This window comes from Columba livia, chromosome 1 (assembly GCF_036013475.1).
Source record: "Columba livia isolate bColLiv1 breed racing homer chromosome 1, bColLiv1.pat.W.v2, whole genome shotgun sequence".
NCBI classification, from domain to species: Eukaryota; Metazoa; Chordata; class Aves; order Columbiformes; family Columbidae; genus Columba; species Columba livia.
The window spans coordinates 30,799,131-30,824,726 of record NC_088602.1 but is presented as its reverse complement, the minus strand read 5'-3'; the positions used below and the strand labels follow the sequence as shown (position 1 = coordinate 30,824,726).

Genomic DNA, 25,596 nt, shown 5'->3' with positions numbered 1-25,596 from the left:
TTTGAAGTTATCCAACAATAACTGTATGCAAACAGGAACAGAAACAAAAGATGATTGTTTTAATTTCAGTGAGGCTAAAAATAAGCAAGAAAGGATGACTTGTTGAGATGGGAACTGAAGCAGCTACATATTGTGATACAGAGAAATTGAATTTGGAGCAGTCACTAACAGTGAAAAAATCTAGATCTGCTCACAAAAAAGCCACATGCTTTCAGAGACAGAAGTCCTTCAAAAGTTCTATGCTAAACTGCTGCCTATGCATTCAGCTTCTCACTATTTTGCTTTCTAAATAAGCAGTATGCAGGCTTATTCTCAGCAATACATGAAGGCAAATATGTATCCCCATCTTAAAAAAAAAAAAAAGTGTCTACAAAATGTCTGTTTAAATGATTTCAAATAAAATTTTACAGAGTTTATAATTCAGCTAAACAAATCCGTGCTGCAAAGAACAATAGCCAAATATGACATCCTACTGGGAAACAGTACCAATTGTCGTTCCAACAAAAAACTATAGTTAACTCCTTGAAGACCTTATTTGTAAAGACTATTTGAACACAATTGTGTGTTTGTTTCACTCTTTCCTCAGGCTCCAATGCTGCAGTCTGTTCTAGCTCGGTAGACTTAACTCTTGAACAGAAAGAAACTGCAGACTCAGGCCTTCACTTCTCCTAATTGTCTACGGGAATTTTAAACAGCAGTGATAACAAAAAAGCTAGGATATTTGGCTTTAGAACTACAAGAAAGGTCTGTCACACTTGATCCTTTTTTAATTTTAAGTACACCTCAACCAAGAAAGTAAAATTCTAGACATGCTAATCTCCCTCACGTTTTCTACAGTTTTTGGTTTCTAATATCATAGTTCAGTATTGAGAAACAATAGGGAAACAATACATACTATTGACACTAATCAGATGTATGAACCAAGTGATTTTATTGCAGCTTTCTTCCTGCCAACAAAAATCATGTGCCTTAACTTACTTTCCTTAGACCTTACATAAGACAAGATTTCTATGACAAAATCTGTGTTCAAACCTCTGCACGATTTATTTTTGGATGTCTTTTATGAGTAACACAGAGAAAGAAAAACCTGCTGATCTAAGAACTGACAACCAGACCTCCCATTTGCTTTGAGTGTTCAGCTGAAAGAGATACAAACAAGCAAAAAGCATTATGTACATTAATACTATTAACCATGATACTGCTTTAACCATACAGGAAAAAAACCCTTAGAGCAGGATGTCAGTCATCCAGCCACCATAACAAGACTATAATCACAATCAATCTGAGCAATTACTGCAATTTACTGAACCTATTCACTCAGGACATCCTCTAATCTTCTATATTTTATTCTAATGCATACAGAGACAAGTATTCAGAGGAAAACATTAATTTTAATGCTCCAAAGAATCACTAAATCTTCCAATCACTCTTTTTCCTAAAAAAACTTTGTGCTCCAAAAACATCTCCATTTAGGATGTTTAGCACCTTCTTCTCATGACCCCATCCCTAGCTTAAACAATTAAAAGCCCATTTTACCTTTTGTCAGTAGACAACAGCACGCTTTCCAAAAGGTCAATTAAACTGTCTAAACTAGAACTCTGAAAGTTCCTTTAAAAAAGTAAATACTCCTTTAATAGTTAATTTAGAACTGTATTAAAAACTGAAGAAACACTAATTCTTTATATAAAGCCCAGTGAGGAGGGAAAAAAAATATTAAGAGCCTTGGTTTTTCAGTAAGCTAGATCTCAGCCTTCAGGAAGCTGACAACAAAGGGAAGAATGAACTGAAACACCATGAATCAGAAAAAAAAAAAAAAACACAACACAAAAACAACAAACGACACGCACAACTGTAAGAAAATATTGTGAGCTGTGCCAAGCAGGAAGAGAGACTTTCAGAGAGCTAGACAAAGCTTTGTGAGAGAAATTCACAGGCAGACCAAGAGAAAGTCCCTCGGATGACGCCCCCACAACCAAGCCCTGCTAACGTAAGAAGAACCCTTTCCCCATCCGGATGGTTAGCACCAGTTTTACAGATCCTCACCGCGGCCTCCGCGGTGACCTCCGTCCAGCCGCTCCCCACCGCCGACAGCTCCCGCCCCCGCCACACCACAGCCCCCACAGCGCCCCGACAGAACTGCCCGGGTCCGGAGAATGCGCAGCCCGGAGGCTGCGGGGCACCTATCTGGCCCCGCGCGCTGTCCCGCCAAACGCTCCTCACCCGGCCTCTGCGACATCCCCCGGTAGGCTCCCTGCGGCCCCTCCGCCCGGCGGGCTGGGCGCTGCCGCTGCTTCCAAGGTGTCCCCCGGCAGAGCCGCTGCCGTCACAACCGTTAGAGTCGTTAGGACCGTTACAGCCGCCCGGCACCTGGCCCGCCGCGCGCCGAGTAGCCGAAGGGGTGCGCAGCGCGCGCCAGCCCCGCCCACGTGACAGCAGCAAGCGCGGAGGGGGTGGGGTGGGGAGGGAGAAGCGCGTCACGTGACGCCAAGCCTCGGGGAGGGGAGGGGAGGGGGGCCTCCCGCTTGACCGTTCGCGCGCGCCGTCACGTGGCAGACCGTAGGCGGATCTTCGCCCCCTTTCCTCACCTCCTGTTGGGCGCTGTATGACCACGTGACCCCTCGTTATCCCGCCTGGCGGCGAGAGCCCTGTTTCCTCAGGAGGGGGTCGGGAGGTGCTCGCCAAGACCCTCTCGACACTTCGTTTGCGGCTGCTGTTCCGGTACAGCCTCCCCGCCTCAGCCGGCGTCTCCGCAGACATCGCCCCGATGGCGCTCAAACGGGCCCGGGGGCTCGTGTGAGGCCTCCGGACGGGGCGCGGCGCCATGGTCGACCGGGCCCAGCGAGCAACTCCGCAGGCTGATTGTGATTGGAGGGGTCTCGGCATGGGCAGGCTGGCGGGTATGGCTGGATGGCACCTTTCTGCCGCTGCATCCTCACTGCTGTGAAGTTGAGGGAAAAAGCCACAAAGGTGATTAAGGAAGCGGAACGTTTGCCTTACGAGGAAAGGCTGAGGGAGCTCAGTTTCTTTAGCTTGGAGGAGACTGAGGGGTGACCTCATTAACATTTATAAATATGTAAAGAGTGAGTGTCACAAAGATGGAGCCAGGCTCTTCTCAGTCACAACCAATGATAGGACAAGGGGCAATGGGTATAAACTGGAACACAAGAGGTTTCGTTTAAATTCAAGAAGAAAGTTCTTCATGGTGAGGGTGACAGAACACCTGAACAGGCTGCCCAGGGAGGTTGTGGAGTCTCCTCTGGAGACATTCAAAACCTGCCTGGACGCCTTCCTGTGTAACTTCATCTAGGTGTTCCTGCTGTGGCAGGCGTATTGGACTAGGTGATCTTTTGAAGTCCCTTCCAATCCCTGACAATTTGTGAAAACATGGGGTTGCCACCAGCCCAGGCTTCCTGCCCTGACCGCAATCAGAATCTCACAGGGCTGTGGCAGGATCCATGCTGGTTATATATAAGGCTAGTGCCTGTATCACCAGCAGAGACAAAGAGGTCATTATCACACTCTTTAGCTGTCATCATGTCACACCTGGAATGCTGTGTTTGGTTTTGGTCCCTGCTATACAGGCTGGAGAGGGTCCAGAGAAAGGTCACGAAGATGATCAAAGGACTGAGAAGCTGCCATACGAGGAAAGGCTGAGAGAACAGGGCTTGTTCAGCCTTAAGGGAGACCTCATCACCATCCATGTTCCAGTATTTAAAGGATGGCTACCAAGAAGATGAAGACTCTCTTTTTACAAAGAGTCACATGGAAAAGAGGAGGGGCAATGGGTACAAGTTACTCCTGGGAAGAGTCTGATTGTATGCAAGAGGGAAATTTTTCAGAATAACAGCAATCAGCTATTACGATAATCTCCCCAGGGAAGTGGTGGATTCCCCAATGTCGAACATTTTTAAGACTCAGCTGGACAGGGTACCAGGCCATCTTGTCTAGACTGTGCTTTTGCCAAGAAAGGTTAGTCCAGATGATCCTTGAGGTCCCTTTTGACCTGCTATTCTGTGATTCTATAATTATGTCTCTTTACAGCTCTCTCTGTGTTTATAACTGCAGCTCAAGTAGAAGACAAAGCTGTGGGGGAGCATCCAGGAAAAGGAAGATTGGAGACCAGCCCTCCCAAGAGAGCTCTTTTGTTACACAAAGTTGTTACCAGGAAATAACTTCCATTTTTCTAAAAATTAATTTTTTTTCCTGACGGTGCACAGGGTCAGAAGGCAGCTGGGGCCTGCAGTGAGTGGGAAGTTGATCGATCTGAAACACAAACCAGTAGGGTAGAGCCCACTGGAAGTGTCAATCTATCTTTAGGGATGGTCAATTTAGGAGAAAGCTGTTTAAAGAAGAAATTTTTTTTTTAAAGACAAGAAAAAAACTATTTCAGTTCCTGGGAATCAAGTGTGGATGGGTTGCTCTGAGAAGGAATCAGTTAGGCTGAAGAAATTCTGCCCTGGAACATGAGGCAAGGACAGCACAGCAGTAGGTCCAGGGTCAAAAGAGATTTTCCATGGCAAGTTCCCACTTGCTGTGCGGTTGAGTGACTTTAGCTGGCATCAGGAAGGCACTGCTGAATAGGTTGTACAAATTCTGGAGCAACAAAAGAAGGCGGCATAAATAAGAAGATATGTGGAAAAGTGTCATCAGAGCATCCACGGGAAGCCCTAAAAGGGCCGGAAGGGAATACGCACAACACTTTTTTTTTTTTTTTTTTTCTGCTTGTGTTTGTGGTTCCACAGAGGAATCATCTGTCAAGAGCAGCTGCCTTTCTTGACATTGCTAGGAAATGGTGCGAACGTGGAACTCTGTAAACAGAACTTTGATCCTATTTAATACTGTAAACCGATGTGCTTAGTTATGATATACAGACACCCAGTTGTTTTATCAAGTACTGCAACACAAGCCCCCAGTCAGGTTTTTTGTTCATGTGCTCTAAGTTTCTTGTTGTTACTTATCACTAATTAGTTTTTACAGTGTGCAATAAGTCCTTAAACAGTAGTTGCAGGCAGCTGATAGTGTGTCTGAGCTTGACAATCAGCTGAAACAGCTAAAAAGTGCTCTGGATGAAGACCAAGGTAATTTTATAATCTCATGAACATCTAGCTTCAGTTATTTTAATTTCAGTTTGGCTTCTCGTAAAAGCCAACAATAACAAGAAGGGACCTCTCCCAATCATTTTTTTTTCTAGAAGGAAAAGGGATTTGAAACCTTATATCCATCCTGGAAAAGTTATAACAGGAAATGTTATGAAAGCATTAAATAGGCCAACCAGGCAAAGCAATGATATTCAGAGACAAGTTTTGTAGAATAAAAGGAGTTATTATAGAATCATGGAATCATTTTGGTTGGAAGAGACCCTCAGGATCATCAACTTCAACCATAACCTAACCTAACTCTAGCACTAAACCATGTTCCTGAGAACCTCATCTAACCACCTTTTAAACACCTCCAGGAATGGTGACTCCACCACTTCCCTGGGCAGCCTGTTCCAATGCCTGACCACCCTTTCTGTGAATAAATTTTTCCTAATATCCAATCTAAACCTCCCCTGGTGCAACTTGAGGCCATTTCCTCTCATCCTGTCACTTGTTACTTGGGAGAAGAGACCAACACCCTCCATGCTACAACCTCCTTTCAGGTAGTTGTAGACAGCGATCAGGTCTCCCCTCAGCCTCCTTTTCTCCAGGCTAAACAGCCCCAGTTCCCTCAGCCGCTCCTCATCAGACTGCTCAAGACAGATACCTGTGTAACTTGTTGCTGACTTCAGCAGGTTAACTCAGATGCGGATCCCTCTCTTAAACTGTCTCAGCTTACATCTCTTTTGATAACAGTAGCAGATGACTCTGAAGTGCTTTTCTCATGTAGCCAAACTGGCAACATTTGGGATTCTAAATGAACAATAACATGGCTTGGAATTACATCCCAAACTCTAATGCAACCTGAATCAGTGGTTTCATTCGTAAGTACATATTGTTGAAACTGGAGATTACAAAGGTGTGCATAGTCATAGATAAATCCAAGTTTAGGAGAATTTATAAACTTACCAGTTGTAGATTAAAGAGTGTTCTGTTTCTGCAGCTCTGTAAGTGACCACAGTGGCAACTGTCAGTGACCTGTCAAAGGACATTAAAAGAAGAAAGCACTTCAAAGTGTTTCTCTTCTCCTCATTCAGTATTAGTTTTTCCATCAATTTATTAACTTTTAATTCGAACTGCAGAGTCCTAGGATACGATGCCAGCTAAATCTGACAGGAAAACAATCTGGAGCTAAATGTCACCTTCATGGAACTGGTGTCTTATTCCAACTCTGTTCTGCGCTCTTCACCATCAGCTTTCTATGGATGTGAAAGAACAAGTATACAAAAATATGTACAGCTGTTAAGCAAAACCTGTTTCAAAGTGATTCTGCTGCAAAAGGGTGCCAAAGGCCTGAGGGTGCTAAGTCGTCCCCTGATCAAAGCGGGAGCTCTGACATCTGCGATTTGACAGGAGCCGATTCCCCTGGAGACCCTTTCCACTGAGAGACGTGTGGGATAACAGTGACACTCTGTGGCCAGCCAATTTCAGTGCAGTTTCTGGATCTTCACAACTTAGCTTTCATCCGTTTTTCCAGGCAGAAGGGTGGTAATGATCAGTTTGTAGCTTTCATTCTTGTTAATAATTTCCAGTATATTTTCAAGACGTTTCTGTTGGTGTTTCAAAATATCCTAACCATGTAAACGAAAACAAAAACTAAGAGCAAATGATCATCCAAAAGCCATGAATCTGAGGAGCACTGAGAGGGAGACTCCACTGTTTATCTGGAACTTGGCATGTTGTACAAAATGCATTTTTCAGGTCCACACTTACAGTGTAATTTTAATCACGTTTTTCTCCTGTGGAACTGGAACGAGGGAAGGCCCCACAAGGGGAGCTGGATTTGTGAATTGCAAAGCAGAATTTCATCCAGACTAACATGGAGGGATGAGCATCAGGCCACCTCCAAGCTGTAAGTTTTATTTCCCATAGAAGTAACAAATATTACTTGTATTATATATTGTGCAGGTGGGTGATATGGTTAACCATCATTAGATAGCCTCTGTGGGGCTTCCTCTTGATAGCAACTGAAGGAATAGTCAAAATAAAAATAGTCATTGCTTCATAGCTTTTACATTCAACTAGGATATGTGAAAGGATGGAGTAAAAGCCTTTTTGGCACACAGAAATTTTATATTTTTGTGTGTACCTATTTTTTTCTCCTTTTTTTTTTTCTTTTTAATTAGAAACATTAAAAACAATGGAAGAATTGAAATTAAGGCATTTCAAGATAGAGCTGTATTTTAACTAGTATCTACAGTGAAAACAGTGTGTATGCAGTATGTAGCATAGATTCATGTATGACCTAAACTTGGACAGAGACCAACCGTAAGAGGAAAAGCTAATGAATAGTCTTGGAAAAGGGAGTGATCATGTTAGGATAGGTAAGGAAGCCAAAGCAGCTCAGTTTTGAATTGCCCTGAGGAGGAGACAAATCTGAAATGTCAAGAGTCAAAGAGGAAGAGATCTGTGAATTTAAGACATAAGAAGAAGGACCCAGAATGAGAGTTCTGGTGGTATAGACAGAGGAGTACAGAGCATTGTGATTTTATGTGGAAAAAACTAAAATAATTTGGGTAGCACTTGAATAAATGAGCCTACAGAGAGGACGTGCATCCTGGTGAAGTTGTAAATAGCTTTGGAAATTATAAATTCAGAAACTGGAGTAAAAATATTTATGAAAAATACTCTACACTCGTATATACAAGATGCAGTAGTTCACACATCAAGGCAAGGTAGGTAGCTTTCCTTTCCTCATTAGCTGTTGCAACACTTGCCAGCTAAGGGATGAGGGCAAAGTCTTTGCGCTGTGCTGTGTTTCTCCACATCTGCCTCCCTGTCAGAGTGCAGTGAGGGCTCCCAGCGGGGCATCAGGGCAGGATCTGGGAGCCTCCTCATTGCCCCCAGCATCAGGCACCTCCCTCAGAAAAGAGATGGGCTGAGGCTTTCACATGCCTCTGATCACCTCTTTGGTCACTGCATGTCTAATGGAAGGGGCAGAGCAACAGTGGCTGGGCAATGCCTGTGAGGCCACTAATGGAAAGTGCTTTGCACTAGTAAAAGGGAAGGATCAAGGTGCAACTTTGCTTGGAAGATTTTGCCTTGCTTTTGGGGATACTTCTGGTAATTTGGTAATGTGTAATACGGGCACTGCCTTCTCAAGCAGCATTTCTGGTGGACTTTTGCACCTGTAGCACCTTTGCTACATGATTAACACTGATTTCCAGTGAATTGGATAGAATTAGATGCACCTGCTTCAAAGCTCAGCCTGTTTTGGTGTATGGCACCACTGCCATGAAGACTATCTTGACAACCATGCTAACAGTGTCACAGTCTAACCCTAAGTTATCATGGTCTCCCTGTGGAACCATCAGCTATTGGTTTGTTCTCCAAAGCCTGTGTCTCATGTCCTACTGCAGGTCACAGAATCAGATTAATAGAATCATAGAATGGTTTGGGTTGAAAGGGACCTTAGAAGATCATCTAGTTCCAACCCCCTGGCCGTGAGCAGGGGGCACCTTCCACTAGACCAGGTTTCTCAAAGCCCCATCCAGCCTGGCCTTGAATGCTTCCAGGAATGGGGCATCCACAATTTTTCTGGGTAACCTGTGGCAGTGTCTCACCACCCTTATTGTAAAAAAAGTCCTCCTTATGTCCAATTGAATTCTACCCTCTTTCAGTTTAAAGTCTCTTTCTTCCTCCCCTCTGTGGCCCATTGAGTGAGGGCAAAATGCTTTGACAGTGAATATAGTGTTTGGAACAAAATTCCAGTTACTGGAATATTTAGGGCATGGGGAGGAGAGAGGATTCTGTTCTGCAGTACTAGTCCTGATTATTGCTCTTTGTGATGAATATCTAGGCAACAGGCGAATGCATGCCTAGCAAACAGAACAAAAAAAACGAACAAACTGAAATTCTATGAAATTATAAATGGAATTAGTGGCCACTGGCTTTGCTTCTGTGAATTTGGAGACAAGAAACACAAGGCAAAAACATTTGTACTGCCCATGTAAGACACAGCCGGGGTAGGGGCTGTCCTCATCTCTGAACACAATTTCTGAATTATTTAGCATACGGCCTTTCTGCCCTGGCAATAGACTCACTCGGAGCTCATCTCATCTGCTTTTACTTTCTTTTTTTTCATTCTTAAACAGACTTGCAATTGCTCCCATGTATTATTTATTGGAAATACTATGCTTTTATAACATAGCTGTGGGTGGAACAGACTCTGTAGGCACAGTTTGTACCCCATATTTGGAATGATTGTCAGGAAGAAAGAAAACAGGCTGCAGTTCAATACGTAGGGTATGAGAATGTAAAGAGAAAGAAAAAAGAGTTCCCTCTGTTTGCCCATGTATTACTCTGTTCTGTGCCATAGAAAACCTGAAAGCAATCTTCAGTGAAACTGTAGCCTAGTTGCATGCTTTGCTTTTTTTTTATTATTTTTACAGAAGCAGCCTACTTCTGTAACATGTCAGAGAATGATGCAGTAAAGACTCCATCACATCATATTTCAAATACTCGGTTATTGATCAGATGGTAGAATCTCCACCCTTGCTTCCTGTATCTATATTTTAGTTTACTTTAAAGAAATTTCAGTGCTATAAATGTCTGGTCAGGTGAAACAGCTGCATACCACAGCCTCCTATCAAGCCTTAGATAAGATGAGCAGTAGCAAATGCAAGAGAAACACGAAAAGATAGAGGCAATTCACTTGACCCACCGATAGATCAAAAAACACCAACTACATTGATCTTAAAGTACAATGTGATATGGGGAAGAAAGTTTTCCCAAAATGGAGAACAAGCAGATTAAGTAGCCAGAAAACAATTTAACTTATTTTTTAAAAATGAAGAACTCAGACAAATGGGTAACCCTCGGGCAGCAACATGCACTGCAGAGCATGCACAGAGTTCCCTGAAGGATCAAGATCCGCTGCACATAGTAGTTACCTTTTTTTATTTCCAGCTAGAGATCTTGCTGCCCTTTTTCCATTTATAGACTGGTTTCAGAAAAGATCACACATGAACCTATACTGCGTGATTTATCACAGGCATGCTGGTACATTTATACCATTTAATAACTCTGCAGCAACTGCTGTAAATAAACATTAGCTTTTGAATTAACCTAAAGCCTGGCCCTAGCAACACACCTTATCTGTACACAAGCTGCACAAAGCTCATGGAGGCTCTTGGTGCCACCCAGCTCTGTGGGTTAACTATGGGAGGGACGTGTCACAGAAATATCTTGCAAAACACAGTCTGTAGGACCCCTCGCAATTCCATGCAGTCTGTCTGGGCTGGAGTCCTCATTCTGTTTTGTTTTTCATTCATCTTTCCTTTCTTTAGAAGGTGGGAAACGGACACATCTTCCCCCCAGGGTAAGAAATATGCTTCTGGTTGGCCACCAGTAACTTTGTCACTGTCCAGACAGTCCCTTCGACACCCTGAACTTCATCCCCAGTGATGGCGACTTGCGACATGGAGGCGTCATGTGGAGACCATAGCTTGGGAAACCACAACTCCCACAGACACGTGGAAGTCCCCCGTGGTCCCAGAGAAGCATAGATGAATCATGTTTCCTTCTTCATCATCAAACAAAGGTGGCTGGAGATCAGGTCCACATTAAAGCCACGACGTGACATTTACAGCTACTTTCAGTTCTGTGTGCCTTTGAACAGCCTTTCGGGAGCAAAACCCAACCAATAAAGAAGGTAAATACCGGCTTTGTGGGGCCCCTGCCTGGCTGCCACAGCCGCTCTTGCACAAGCGACTCTGGGAGCTGTTTCAGCAGCACATTTTTGCCTCTAGCATGTAAAGTTCAAGTGGTGCTGTCTTGTTAAACATTTTTCCTTTCTTTTAAGATATTTTTTTACCCCCTCAGCCACAGAGAACAGTCTTTGCTTCAGTAAATACCTTGATATAAAGAATTTTATAGCTTTTCACCCCAGGGAAAGCGCTCTGACTGGTCGTATTTCAATGAGACATTAAAAAAACATGCTTGTGTGCATTATTTTAAATTGCTGGTTTTACCATCTGCATAACAGGTACTGAAAGCTGATGCTACAGAGATCAGTTTTATACTTTCTACCGTAAGACTGGCAGAAAAACTGTCAGTTGTTGCTCATGTTTAAACCCACACCCTTGAGCTGTGATTCAGCAAATTCCGAGAGCAACTCTGATCTGAAACCCGGTTTCCTCCTTGTTCTGTCCTGCCAGGAGTGGATTTCCCCTAGAGAAGCCAATGAACAAAAGGTCATTTATTTCTGCATGCAATGAGGAAGAAACTTGCTCCACCATTTCCCCGCCTCTTCCTGCAAGATGTTGGCTCCTTTCTGCACTGATCACTTCAGGTCGTGAATGGAAATGGAAGTTGGCGGCAGCGGAGCTGGGATATAGAAATAGTTGTTTCCAGCGGCACTCCCTGGCTCTGCTCCACACCTCATAAATAATAACTCTCACCTTGTTTTAGCTACGAAGAGAAGCAAAAGCAAGCTGCCTGTGTCTTCAGCAAACCTAAGGTGGTCTCTTGGAGAGGCAGAACTGAGCACTGTTTTTAACTAATATTATTGAGGAAATAAGCTTGCTTTATTTTTTTGGCTGCAATTTTTTTTTCCCACGCTTGTGACAGCATCTTGATGGGGAAGCTGATCTCCAAAGGCTATCACAAAAGAGATGCTCGAGTTGTCATGCTAGGGCTCGACTTTGCTGGCAAATCCACCATTCTATACAAACTGAAGAGCAGCTGGGCTATGGAGACTAGCCCAACGGTGGGCTTCAACGTGGAGTCTCTGCAAACACCCTGTGGCGTCTCCTTCACCCTCTGGGACATCGGTGGACAAGGCAGCCTGCGGACAAGCTGGCCTGACTACCTGGAGGACACCAACGCCCTCATCTTTGTGTTTGACAGCACGGACACGGCCCGGCTGCCTGAAGCAGTGGCGGCGCTGGAGGAAGTGCTGAGCCACCCCAGCATGGCTGGTGTCCCCGTCCTCCTCCTGGCCAACAAGCAGGAGGTACCGGGAGCGCTGGCTCCTGCCAAGCTGGGGGAGAGGCTGCAGCAGGGGCGGCTGGTGGGGCACCGCTGGGTGCTGCGGGGGTGCAGTGCCTGCACCGGGCAGGGCCTGCAGGAAGCCCTGGCCGTCCTGGGAGTGCTGCTGCGGGGTCTGGAGCAGAGGTCCTGAGCCTGAGAGCAAACCCGAGTCCCAGCGCAAACCTGAACCTCGGGCAGACTTTTCCCACTCGTTGATGCCCACAGGTTTGCCATAGAGGATCCCAGCCTCATGTGCCCCCTGAACTGAGCAGATCTGCACTTGGCACATACCACGCGGAAAAACACCCATCCACTCACCACTGAAACCTCTTGCCACCAGGAAGACCTCTGAGCAGAACTCCCATCGTGGAGCATTTTTTGCTCCATCTCTTGGACTTTCATCACTGGCTGCAGCTTTTCCCACAGTCACCAGGCTCTGCTTATCTTCCTTATGTATGTCCAGTGCTTCAGCAGGGACGCTTTTTGCCAGAGCAATATAAATTACACCAGAAATGCACACAAGAGACTGGGGCGTTACTTTCTTACCATGGCTCTCAGCCCCAATGCAGCTATCTTGATGGGCTGATGCCCACGGAGGGGTATTTGAACATGCTCCATGGTGCTTCTCGATCAGCTCGAATCACACTTTCATCCGCTAGAAAATCAGCAGCTGCTAAAAGGGAATGGCTGAACTGGAGCAGTGTAAGCAAAGGACTTAGAACAACCAGCAGCTAATTGGTTTTAATGAGGCATCTACAGGTATAATCTTCGAGCCATGGATGTGAGTCAGGATTGGATGTGTATATATTAATTTCTGTATTTCTTGGTTTAGGTCCTGTTCAATTGTTATATTTATCAAATACTGATTTAATGAAAGCTGTACCTCATTTTCCTTGGATTATATTTAAATATGAAGAAATCAAACCTGACTTTAGATGCTTGGGAACACATCCACATGACCAGTCAACCTCTAAATATCCTCACGGTGGCCTTAACAGCCAACATGAAGCTCAGTTTCTCAGACTTTTGAAACTGGTGAGACCACTCTACAGGCAATGGCTGGTAACTATGGGTGCCTCTGGGCATAGGCAGGTTGGTAACCAAAGGGCTCTCCACTGCATCTGGAGCAGCTGGAAGGCCCCTGGCACCTCATGATGGGGCCAGGTCCCTTGTTGCAGTGATGGTTTTTGTCCAATCCTGCTCAATCTGCCATTGGAAAGGCCTATAAAACACGTGCCTAAGACCTCCCTGTACCCAAAGTTCTGTTATTCAGGGTTAAAATTAAGAAATTTCACAGCAGTCCCTACTTTATTATGAAATTAATGAAAGTGGTGAGGGAAGTGGTGAGAAAGGACACAAAATTTTCAAGCAGCAGAAGTCAGCTGCTTTCAAGGAAGAACTTCCTCAACCTAGAAACACCAAGGAGAAATACGTGGTGAAATCTTCTGTTCATACCAGAGCATTTTACAGTTGTTAAGGAATTATCACCCAGCTTTTACTAGTGCTGTTCTTAGCCTCACTTCATAGGGGGCAGCAGCTGGAATAGAGAGCTTAAACAGTCATGAAGAAAGATAATCTGACATTTACAGGAAGGTCTCAATAAAATAAATCCTTTCCAATGGAAAAAGTCACCTTTTTTTTTTTTAGCTGTGTCACTGTAGAAGAACTATTATATGCTATAAAATAGTGCTTCAGTGTTGATCTGACCTAAGTGGTCATGGTTATGAGCATACTTAAACAGCACTGAATTGTATAATTAATTATATGACAAACCTGTGTGCATGGTAAGGAGGATAAAAATTACATCTTTGCATCTTTGCAGTTAACGTGAGCAGGTTGATCTGCCTTTGTGGTGGTGGTGGTGGTCATTGTTTGCTTCTCACACACAAGCTGTCTCCAATGCACGTGGAGTATCTGTCAGAACCAGACTGAGCAGTTTCTGTGACACAGCATAGGTGCTCATATCTAGACAGAGCTGAACAAACTCAGGTCATCTATGCGGCCTGGTTGCCAGTACATGAAAAAGCCGCATCTTCTCGCGGGCCTTTTGGCCATTTTGAACATCAGTCCTAGAGGCACAATGCAAAAGGCTCTGTGTTGCATTGCCATGCCAAAAAACATTCTCCGTATTGAGTTCGCTGGCATTTTGGTCTTTCGTCTCATGTGGTACAAAATAAAGTATTGTACATTAGGGTGGTGGATCAGCAATATTTTAAACTCAACATAGACTGAAGTCCTGATGATGATTTACTCTTAATTGGCTCTTGATGTGTGCATTTGACTCTACAGGATTGTCTGCTGGTGGTTAAAAATGGCACTGAAGCCTTCCCATTCCACCATGAGTGTTTTTTAAACCCTTTAAAGAGAAAAAATAGGCTCCTCTGGCAGCAAATAGAGGTAACCACCAGCCTTTGCTAGATACCACCAATTAAAAATCTAAATAGCAAGGTAGGAGGCGGTGGAGAAGGGGTTGTTCTTGGCAGCGGGAACCCTAAATGCCTGAAACTGATGAAGTAACATCCCAGTTACTGAAAGTGTTCTCACTTCCCCTGAAGCAGTAATTTGGCAAAATACCCTGTCTCATGGGGCACCGTGTGATTTACCATCCTTGTTTTATCGAATAAGGCTTTTCTAGATGCTCGGTCACATTACTCAGCTCATTTATGCCTTTGTTAGAGACTGTCAAAATGATGCTGGGTCAAAAAGTTTGAAACAGCAATTTATAATTATTTTCTCCTGCATTGGAAAGCACGTTTAAACAAGTCAATCTAATGAGCCCTGCACTGCTCTAACCAAACGTGTGCGGGATGCTCACCCAACAACACTTGAATGCTTCACTGTCAAAACTCCTGCCTGGTTCAAAGGAAGCAGTGTGGAAGATTGCAGGAAGAAGTCAGCTCTAGGGAGGGAAGTTTCTTGCCTCTTTTTCTAGGTAATCCTGCAGGAGAGCCTCTGCCACATGAGTCCCTTAAACATCTGCACTTACGGACTCCAGCCAGGAGGCCACCCTCAAACCGACAGTTTCCATCTTCCTGGGTGTGTGACAGATGTCGGAGCCTCTGTGCCGATTTCTAAAATATCACAGCTTCTCTCTTAGTAACAGGCAAAATAAAAATCCTGAGAACACTCTTGTTTCAGGTTCCTCACAAATTTGAAGTATCCTTTGGGTTATAGGTCCCAGACTCTACACTAGCTGGTCAAGAGCCCTTTTTAGCAGCTTTTCTGGATGTTAAGCCCATCCAGTTGCTCTCTCCGATGCTGGCTGTCTCAAAGTTAAAAGGAGATGTTTAGAACAGCAGGATGTTTTATTTCCTTTTTGGTTTTCTTCAGCAACAGGTATTTATTTGGCTCTCTTTATTTAGTAGTGCCCAACAATAGGATGAGGGGCAATGGACACAGACTGAAGCACAGGAGGTTCCACCTGAATATGAGAAGAAACTTCTTTATTTTGAGAGTACCAGAGCACTGGAACAGGCTGCCCAGAGGGGCTGTGGAGTCTCATTCTCTGGAGACATTCAAGACCCACATGGACGTATTCCTGTGTGATTTGCTGTAGGTGAACCTGCTTTAGCAGGTGCATTGGACTAGATGATCTCCATAGGTCCCTTCCAAGCCCAGTCATTCCATGACTGTGGAAAGTATTGCTTGGGAATAGTTTAACTGATGTTTTTCCCCCCTCAAACCACCCTTGTTATAACTTGCATCCCACTTTGGCCTCTGCTAGTAGCTTCCTACAGCTTCATCAGCTCTCTTTAATTGACCCAGTCGGTATTTGGTTGCTGATGTGGTCTTCTTTTTTGTGATCTTGGATCTGGTGGCTATGAGCTAAATGTATTGGCGAAAGTGGCTAGCTCATAGGATACCAAGGTTTGGAAGGGACACCTGATCCAAAACCCTTTTTAAGTCAGGTAGCTTGAGGCCTGGTGCTGCAGGTTTGAACGTCTCTAAGGATGAAGGTTCAAGAAGCTGACACCCTCAGAGGCGTTCTGGTGTGTATTAACTTTTACAGTCACTTAACTGGAAGTGATCATTTTGCATTAATCACCACTTCACTGAGAAGAGCCATACTGGTGAGTATCTGTCTTTGCATGGAACTGTCAGAGCAGCCTCCTTGCCCATGGCCATCAGCTCCTCCAGCCCTGGGACCTCCCATCCCTTCTCTGCTTTCCAGGGATCACTGCACTGGGAGCTGCCTCTGGGTCCTGCTGCCTCTTTCCAGAGCACCAAGACACTTGGGTCATCCTTCACACTGTTTACGAAAGGACACAGCTAATTACTCGCCGATGTACTAAACTTTCTGTGGGACTCGTTTTTTAAACCAGCTTCAACAAACCCTTTTCATGACTATGAACCCAGCACAGATTTATTTTTTCATTTCTGACAAGGAGTTTTTCATTCACCCTCAGATAGAAGGAAACAGTGAGCTGGAAAAAAAACCCAAAAACCAACCAACCGATGTTAAAAACCAGTAACGGAAGAATGAGTCACCTTTTCCCCTTCACCACTACAAGAAGGACAATTCACCTTTTCCCCGGTCTCTTCACGACTTCCATATTTCAGCCAGTCAGTGACACAAAATGGTTTCTACTTGTGCATTAGCCGATTTCTGCTCTTCGCACCGTTTCTTTGTTTTTGGAGGGACCTACATCACATTTGCCCCACGGTTACTAATGGGGCTTCTCTGATGGGTTTCACCACGGTCTTTCTGAAAGGCCTGAGATCAGAGGGGAACCGGGCGACCCCAGGGCTGCAGGGTGAGGGCAGGAACGGTTGACAATGAACTATTTAAAGAGGGAACAGGCGGCCACCGGGAGCTGTGACCGGCTGTAACACTGGGAGAAGAGTTTTAGGGCAGCAGCCAGGGACCTGGGAAACACCTGGGGGAAGAAAGGTCAATATTAATTCTTTTAGAAAGTTAAGAAGAGCTTTCTTTTCAAATACAACACGAAAAAAAATATTAAAGATTGCAAGGAAAAAGGCTGTATAATGCGGTGCAATGTCTTAATTATCACTTCAATACACCTAACAGCTGTGAATTAATTTCCTCCTCTTAAAGAAACCATGAAATATGACCTATAAAGATAAGTGTGTAACTCACCAAGAAAAAACAAGGAGTAAAACCATGTGTGACACCACTTCCTTGCCAAATGGTATTAAAAGCCAGCCACGTAATTACGGCTAAGACAAATGACAAACTGCAGTTCAAAACATTACAGCCCTCAAAGAGTTAATTAAATGGACTCCATCTAAACTTCCCGATACTTGATTTTTTTTGTGAAGCATTTGCTTGAGTTGCAGCCCTAAGCTTGCTGTCTGGATATCATTAAAAACATCAGATGAAGGCTGGTGTGTGTGTTTGGGCCCCAGCGATGCATCCTTGGCTAGGACCGCATCACCCCCCAGCTCGTGCTTCACACAGTGCCATTTGTACAACATTACCGCAAAAAGGAAAAAAGAAAAAAAGGATAAATCAGCCAACTGCCGAGAAAGGTGATGCCAACCCAGACATGGAAAGCATGTCCCCCTCTGCCCGCGGCCCTGTCTGCCTCTCTGTGGTCAGACCAGAGGTGTAAACCCAATCCAATGCTTGTCACCTCCAAAGCTCTAATGCTTTAAATCAGTCCTGCACCGTCAACGTCTTGTGTGCTAACTGCTGTGGGAAACAATCTCCCTGGAGCTGATGGACTGTTCTGAAATCCTCCCTTAGGCCTCAGATTGTTAGTAATTCTTTTTTGGCCTATGCTGGCTAACCACACTTGAATGTGGCAACACGTTTTTTTTTCAACAGGCCACAACTGCTTACACAAACCAAAACCACTTGGCAATTGGCAGCTCTGTGGTAATGCTCCGCTTTGCCTTGGACGTAGGTGCAATATTTGCTTTTTAACCAAACCACAGCAAGGTTACGAAGCCACCAGCTTCTGCAATGAGAGGACAAAGCCACAGGGGCCTATGTGAGGTTTGATAATGAAGGGAGAGGACTTTGGAAAGACCAAACTGGAGATTTCCTTGGGTAGAACACCATCAGCTGAGAGCAGAGCTGGAGGCATCTGATCTGTTTTCTGGAGGCATCTGATCAGGCAAGGGTCTGTTCTGCTCATAAAGATGGGCACTTTACTCATTATTATTTTCTGGCTTCTGACAGCACTTAACAGTAGTCCTTCTCTCTGATAATAGCATAAATGAAGACCAGTGCTACAAGTCCATCCTGCAACACAGGCAGCATTTCCAGAGACACGAGTTTCGGGTCAGTACAGAGCTGGAGCAGGAGTCCAGCATGGCACCAGTTGTGAGGTATCTGCACAATGTTCCTCGGGGCTGAGCTTCCACAGGAGTGGAGAAGGAGCTTCCCCCTGTTCCTGGGGAAGGTCAATACAGAGGAAAACATAACTGAGCGTTCTCGAGGATGCCCCATTTCTACAAGATGGGATGGGCCCATCACCAGCAAAGCAAGGGAAGCTCAGCAAGGAAGAGCAGTTTTTGGGCTGCAATCATGGGAATGTGATCCCGAGGCTCCAGAGCTGCCCCAGGAGTGATGGGGACAATGTTCACCATGCCCCTGAGGAAAAAGCAGCTTTTCAAAGACAGCACGTGGGAACGAGTGGGAGGTCAGTGGACATATCCTGGTGGAGGTGGCTGCAGGCAGCCCCAGGGCTTTGGGTGATGTGGGCACCATGGCCTGGCAGGAGGTGCTGGTTTGGCCACATGGTTCCCCTTAGGCTTTCTCCCTTAGAGAGACCTTTATTGTCCTGTATTTCCTCCCTGGGAAGAAGCACTTGTGACTTACTTCAATCCGACGCCACTCAGTCTTTGGTAAAGAAAACATCCTCAATATTTTTGTTGTTATTTTCTGCCTGGTGTCTTCATCCCATATAAAAAAAGTCACATTGCCATCTATCCCCTCAGCACCATCAGCAGAGGCAACAAATGACCTTGCTGTTCTCTCCCCTTGCAGAGCTGAAGACCCCAGTAGCCGTGAGTGTCAAGTCTCCAGGGAAGATCACGGCCTCGGCCAGAGGGAGAAGCTGAAAATGCCACAGATGGGTTTATGGCAGGCTGCAGCTCCCTGCATCTGTGGGGCTGGCCCCAGTTCCTCCTGCTTTTGCTGGTCATTTGATTTCATCACCAGCAATTCCCTGAGACGGGGTCCCCCGACCACCTGGTTCATGGCCACCAGCTCTCCAGCCACACGGGAGCATCTCACAGTCTCTGCCGTCTTCTGCATGAGAGATGCATCCTAATTAAATGATTTCAGTTTCGTTTGGACTTAATGGAGCTTCTTGCCATTTTCTTGGAGGTGATGTGCTGCAGGAAAGAAAATGGGTGCAAGGGAAGAACTTCTGAGAACATGCTGTGAATTTCAAGACTGCATGTTATACCTGTGGTGCTGGTAAAAGTGCTGTGCTAAAAGACATGTCAGCCTTTTGAAAAGGAAAAAAGATAAAGTAGCAATGTAAGTAATACGTCTGGGGAAACAAACAAACAAACAAAATGCAAAGCAAAGCCCCAAACCGTAAAAACCAGGAACAGTGCAGGAAGTTCCAGATGGAAACCAAAAGCTACACCCAAACCAGTCTGTCTCATTAAAGGCATCAGCTATGGAGTTGAGAAAATTAAGAAGTCAGTAAGTAAGTCAGACTGTTTGATTTTGTCACGTCCTGCCTAGATTTTGGTTTATTCATACCTGGTTAGGGGCACAGCAGCGTGTATTCCCAGCACCGCACAATCTCTGTATTCAGCGACTGAACCCAGCACATTCAGTCCAGGGGCATAAGCTGCTCCTGATACTGCAGGACACACTCCGCACTGCAGCTTTAGGACAAAAACCTTCCCAGAAACAGGAACCATCAGTGCTCCAGTAAAAGTTTCATGTTAATTTTTAAAGGTTTAGAAGCAGTGAAATAAAAAAAAATAAATTTAAAGCTACAGTAATTTTTCTGGGAGATTTTGTCATTCCCTAACATTCTGTGATTCGGTGTGTGATTCTGTGATGTGCGGACGATGCTCACCTGAGTCAGCTGCAGGAACACTCAGTAGGAATCTCACTGTGGCTTCACCCTGCTTTGCGTCTGCTGGCCACTCCCCTGCTGCCTCCTATGGGACTTCACTGACTTGTCCTTATGTCTGTAAACAGAGTGGAAGATCAAGGTTGTGTGTCTTATTGCCAGTGAGCACGCACACCAGCCTATTCCGTTCAGCTCTGCCTGCCATATATTTAAAACGTTAAGCCTCCCCTCGGCATTTCTCTCTGATATTATACTTGAGGAGGTTTTAAATTCTGAGTGTAGGTAGAAGGTGAGCTCTAGGATAGGACGTGGCTCTTGTGGGAGTTTGTTCTGACCTCATCACCCAGAAGCTTTCAGAGAGAGCTGGCAGTGCTGGAAAGCTGAAGATGTCCTCCAGAAGCTGCGTTGATAACCGTGGCAATCCTTGCAGAGCTGGAGGAAAGCTGCTGCACCTTGAGACAGAATTCTGGGCTCTTTAGAAGGTGGCAGGTCCTTGGTGCTGGGGCAACGCACCATGCGGTCTTCAAGGCCAAGGACTTCATTGGCAAGTGTCTCAAGCTGCTGTTGCCCCATGGAGGGGGAATTTGTCATGAAGCTGCAAGCTACCAGGACAGGTGGTCTCTCAAATGTGTATGGAGATGCCACCAGGAGGAGAGATCCCCTGCTGAGGAGTCTCAGGGAAGCTCCAAACCTTGCCTGTGACCTTCAAACCCAAAGCCCAACTGGATGAAGCTTCCCAAAATGATTTCTTCACCTTCCTCCTGCTGGGAGCATGAGAAACAAACCCAAATGTACTCAAATAAAGTAGGAGGAGCGAGTTTTCCCCAATCTGCCCAAGCTGCTGCATGGAGACCATGCTTTCCAAGACACCCTGGGGATGAGATGCCCTGATCCAATACCTGCTAATTAGCAGGCAACAGGTTACAAAAAGGGAAGCTTGATTTTGATCTACAGTCCATTGCTGCCAAGTGGCCACCTTTACTCCCAGCAAAGGCAAAATAGTTTATTCCCTGTTTTTTTAGCAGAAACCGAGGAGCCGGGCCACGCGGAGGAGGAAGGCAGCTGCCGGCCAGAGCTCCTGTCCCACCAGCACCCAGCTGGTCATTGAGCTACTTCTTCCAGGTGTGTTTTCATCTGTGAAATGAAGCAGAAGTGGACACTGGTGCTCCGACTACAGCAGCCCTGCATGAGCTGAGACCAGCTAACCTCCCAACTTGGCTTTTATCACAGGACTAAACCTGTTGACGTAACTTAAGCTCCTAATGCAGTGATGCATCTATGTTTGATGTTGCAAAAGGGCAGTTTTTAACCTCTTATATGTCAGTAGTCACCTTGTCCAAGATGCAAACCAGCACCAAAAGCCTCAAACAGCAAACTGCCTCGAGTCTGTTGTTTGGTTCCCAGGGATAAGCAGCCAGCCCGCCTCCATGCAGCCGTCTGCTTCGCAGCTCCGAGCAGCTACACAACAAGTAAGCCAGGAGCAAGGTACACACACACTGAGCTTCTCAGGTGTAATGGAGGGCAAAAGCCTGACTTGGGATGTCAGTCCCTGGGCATGGAGCCTGCAGCTGGCACTGAAACCTGCCCAGCTTTTGCCTCTCTGCCACCACTTTTAGCTCACACAAACTTAGCTTGGAAGGAATATTGATGCAGTTTAGCAACCTCTTCTTTTGATAATTTCCAAGTGAGAGAGGAGAAGAAAAGATCCCCCAAGTCCTCAGCATTAACACATTAATGCTTGCAGCATTTCTCTTTGAGTAGATAATTGGGGTTGGGGTAAGAGCAAAACACTGAGGAACTCAAGGGTTCCGAGGAATCTTTGTAGCAGTATTCCTGCAACTGGAAGCATGAGAAGTAGTCCCCAAGTTATGTCAAGAAGAATCACAGAAGTTTAATAGATTTCTATTTCTAAACCTGTAGGAGTCATGTTTTCAAATTTTCTCTCCCATCTTTAAGGGCCAAATCTTTCTTCTGTTTAATCTAGGCTAATAGGCAACTGCTTACGGCAGTAAAACTCCTGGAGTATTCCAAGAGCTCAGACATTGACTAAAATACTCAATACAGAGAAAACCGTGACCGCTGCAAGCAATGATTATTTCCTTTCCCATCAGTTTTTAAAATTTCATGCTCAGACCTCTGGTTGAGCTCCCCTAAAACCACGTCCCGGGCTATCGATAGCTGTGCAAAGCTCAGCACAAACACAAGATGCTGCCTTGCTAAATACTCCCCTTGGACTGTGCCTTTTTCTCAGCAAAGGCCTAAACATTTCAGCATAGGGCCCTGAAACACTGAGATTACAGACAGAGCTGGAAGTGAGTATTATCACTAGGTGTCCAACTCAGTGTCTGCACATCCAGCTCCTTGCAAGTGTTCACAAATGAGCCCTTTGGATGCATTTTTCCATGCAAGATGCAGGCATCAGAATGTGTCTTAGCAACAGTTGAACCTTTTAATTTACTGTTTTTTCTCCACTTCCAAACCTGCAGAAAACAGGTAGTTTTTTAAACTCTCATTTTTTTTTGGAAAAAAATTATTTTTAATATTTGTTCTAAACCAGTAAAGGCAACAGCTCAGCGATGTGAAAAATGACAGGTATCAAGGCATGCAAAGGCTGGAAGACTATGTTTTTGAGGAAGCTATGCATTTTTGGAAGAGTTTGGATGTCTTTGATTTAAACAGGAGAATTTGACAATTCCAAAGATGACTCCTCCACGCATTCCATTCCTTGAGTTTTCTTATGTGCTGCCATGCTGTAAAGAAAACCATTCCCAAAGAAATGATGTCAAGGGACAGACTTTGCTGCAGTCACTTCTGTAAGCTAGGGTCAGCATGACAAAACAGGGAGATCTTATCCTTTATTTCCAATATTATAAAATGCAGGCAGTATCTAGAATTGAGGGAGCCCCACCAGGATGTAGAAGTATGAAATGCAGGGGGAAACAGCTGTGAACTACATCAAACAGAAAGGAACAGTGATGGGTCTAATCCCAGAGCAGGGGGTGCAGCTTCCTTAACTGTCTCCTTGCACAAACCTGGAACTGAACTTGCTGAAGCCACTGGCAAAGTATTTTAATTTCATCCTCTATTTTAATGTACAGAGAATTTGTATGGGGGATCATCTAGCCTCACGAAGCAGGGTTCAAAAGAAAAAAAGGAGAAAAGTAACTAAAGGTGATCAGCTTGCAAATAATTAGGATGAAGACATGAACTCCTGTGCTGGTTTTGGCTGGGATACAGTTAATTTTCTTCACGGTAGCCAGTATGGGGCTCTGTTTTGGATTTGTGCTGAGAACAGTGTTGATAACACAGGGATGTTTTAGTTACTGCTGAGCCATGTTTACCGAGTCAAGGCCTCTTCTGCTCCTCACACCAACCCAGCAGTGAGTGGGCTGGGGGTACACAACAAGTTGGGAGGGGACACAGCTGGGACAGCTGACCCAACTGACCAAAGGGACATTCCATATCATATGATGTCATGCTCGGCATATAAAGCTGGGGGAAGAAGGAGCAAGGCAGGGGACATTTGGAGTGATGGCGTTTGTCTTCCTAAGCAACCATTAGGCTTTCCTGGAGATGGCTGAACACCTGTGGGCCCGTGGGAAGCAGTGAATGAATCCCTCGTTTCGTTTTGCTTGTGCACTCAGCTTTTGCTTTACCTGTTAAACTGTCTTTATCTATTAAACTGAACCCATGAATTTTCTCACGTTTACCCTTCCAATTCTCTTCCCTGTTGCATTGCAGGTGGAGGAGTGAGCGAGCGGCTGCGTGGGGCTTAGTTGCCAGCTGGGGTTAAACCACAACAGCTCCCTCCCTTATCTTCCGTTTCAGCACATGAGGAAGATCCAACCACCACCATCTCCTGCAGGACTCCATTTAAAGAGGATGGTTAATCCATCTTCCCCATCTTCAGGTGTCCCTGGGCTCTACTTACTGTACACTGAGCAATCTGAAAACTCCTCCTGCAGTTCCCTCACTGTGTCCAGGGAAGAGCCTGCCCATGGGGCACCTAAATCCTTCACAAAATTTTTCCACTGAGGTTGTGTGGTGACGTTCACCCTATTTTACTGCTGATGGGTGAAGGCAGAGAGCAGTAAAGACTCCAGCCTTCATTTAATAACACAAGAATCGTGGTTTTAATCTTTTTAGGTGTGATGCACAAGGCTGTAATGTCCCCAACACACTTTTTTTAAAACTAAGGTTGAGTAAAAACAACCCCTACTCCTTCACAAGCCTGTGTGCTGCTGAAGAAAGGTTTCTCGCTAATGTGTTTGACAAGGAAGCTGCTTGTGCTGCTGCAGCGGCAGCTGGAGGTCTCTGCAGCACACGTCAGACCTGCCCACGACCGCTTCTGCAGTGGGGTAATGCACACACACACACACACACACACACACACACACACACAGACGAATCAGGGAAGTGTGAAGCTGCTCTAGTTCATAACTCCATGTCCCACCACGAGGCAATTTTCCTGAGCACCCTGAAGCAGATCTGAGAAGGTTCCAGCTCACTCTGCTCATGCTGCCACAGAGGGATGGTGACAAACCCCTGCAGCAAAATCTCCCAAGGTTTTGCTATTGGAGCCCATCATTTTCTACTATTTTCTTCCTTTTCTTCCTGAAAAGTGCTTTCTAATGGCTTGGCATAATTTGTTGTCCTACATATGTTTGAATAGAAGCATAATTATGCCACAAAAGGGAGTCTTTTTTATGCAACAAAACAGAAGGAACACAACGTAACTAGGCTGCCTTGGTAGAAAAGGCTAGTTTGAAATACACTCAGAATCCAGAGGACATTATAGATCAGACTAAAATAACAAAATGGGCCTGAACTATCATTCAGTCTACTGAGATTTTCTTTTTTTAAATATGCCTGTTAGTGGATCTTCTTAGTCATTTCACTGTTTAGCAGATCATCCAAACAAAATGAAAGTGTTTATATTTTTAGAAGCATCGGGATATTAAGATATACTCTAGGTTTTATTATTTCTAATTAAGATGTCTCCTAAACTAATGAGTTCTTTATTCCAGTGTAGCGTCTTCCAAGTCACACAGGTAGGACCTGCTGGATAATTAACAGGTTGCAAAAAACCCACAAGATTCAAGAGTTTTGTCAACTAAAAGCTGAAGGAACCAGAGATTAAACTGCTTTTGGAAATAGCTGTTGGGTTATTTTGAGACCGTTATCCTTTATATCCCCATGGAAGAGCATCTGCAAAGATTAAACTAAGGCGTGGGAAGCTCATCTCCATCATCCACCCACCCACAGAGAGAAGGGGCCTCTCCAGGTGGCTCCCCCAGGTGACAAGGAGCAGGGACGGCAAACCCAGAGCGGGGGAGCCACAGGTACCTCTCCAGCAGTTCAAGAGAACGTGTTTGGGAAACTTCTCCTCAAAAAGCCGAAAACTCCGTAGCAGCACAGTATCCAAGGTTTCAGAGATGACTGCATTAGCTTACTTTATTCATTCTTGTAACATACTTCCA

The 25,596-nt window shown here is 45.1% G+C and overlaps 2 protein-coding genes and 1 long non-coding RNA gene across 15 annotated transcripts in view; 1 reads left to right on the top strand and 2 right to left on the bottom strand.

The window, feature by feature from the left end:
• The window catches only part of RCBTB1 (RCC1 and BTB domain containing protein 1), a 26,572-nt gene extending 24,031 nt beyond the window's left edge, over positions 1 to 2,541 (bottom strand). For 3 of the 5 annotated variants that reach the window (XR_010470567.1, XR_010470568.1, XM_065053543.1), the window contains exon 1: positions 2,221 to 2,446. The gene's annotated coding sequence lies outside the window, so the exon portion shown is untranslated. Of the gene's footprint in view, positions 1 to 2,220 lie in introns of all 5 variants that reach the window. The other 2 variants (XM_005501835.4, XM_065053538.1) reach the window with 2 other exon arrangements.
• ARL11 (ADP ribosylation factor like GTPase 11) lies at positions 2,471 to 19,288 on the top strand. Of its 9 annotated transcripts, none has more exons than XR_010470609.1 (2): positions 2,471 to 2,600; positions 10,427 to 10,567. XR_010470609.1 is itself a non-coding variant. In XM_065053710.1 (2 exons), the coding sequence occupies exon 2, from the start codon at positions 11,716 to 11,718 to the stop codon at positions 12,259 to 12,261; it is 546 nt and encodes a 181-aa protein (XP_064909782.1). In that variant the 5' UTR covers positions 2,509 to 2,600; positions 11,297 to 11,715; the 3' UTR covers positions 12,262 to 13,034. The 9 variants fall into 9 exon arrangements, 2 of the variants coding, with proteins under 2 accessions (XP_064909782.1, XP_021142502.1); XR_010470611.1 differs by lacking the exon at positions 10,427 to 10,567 and adding an exon at positions 19,066 to 19,288 and having other exon boundaries at positions 2,480 to 2,600; XM_065053710.1 differs by lacking the exon at positions 10,427 to 10,567 and adding an exon at positions 11,297 to 13,034 and having other exon boundaries at positions 2,509 to 2,600.
• Positions 19,280 to 25,596, bottom strand: LOC135578652 (uncharacterized). Its single transcript, XR_010470616.1, has 3 exons — positions 25,463 to 25,596; positions 20,120 to 20,234; positions 19,280 to 19,415 (listed from the first exon to the last, which is right to left on the bottom strand). It is a non-coding gene; the product is annotated as an uncharacterized LOC135578652 (long non-coding RNA).

Coding starts and splice junctions, on each gene's coding strand:
- ARL11 (XM_065053710.1), top strand. CDS start 11,716: ATGGGGAAGCTGATCTCCAAAGGCTATCACAAAAGAGATGCTCGAGTT.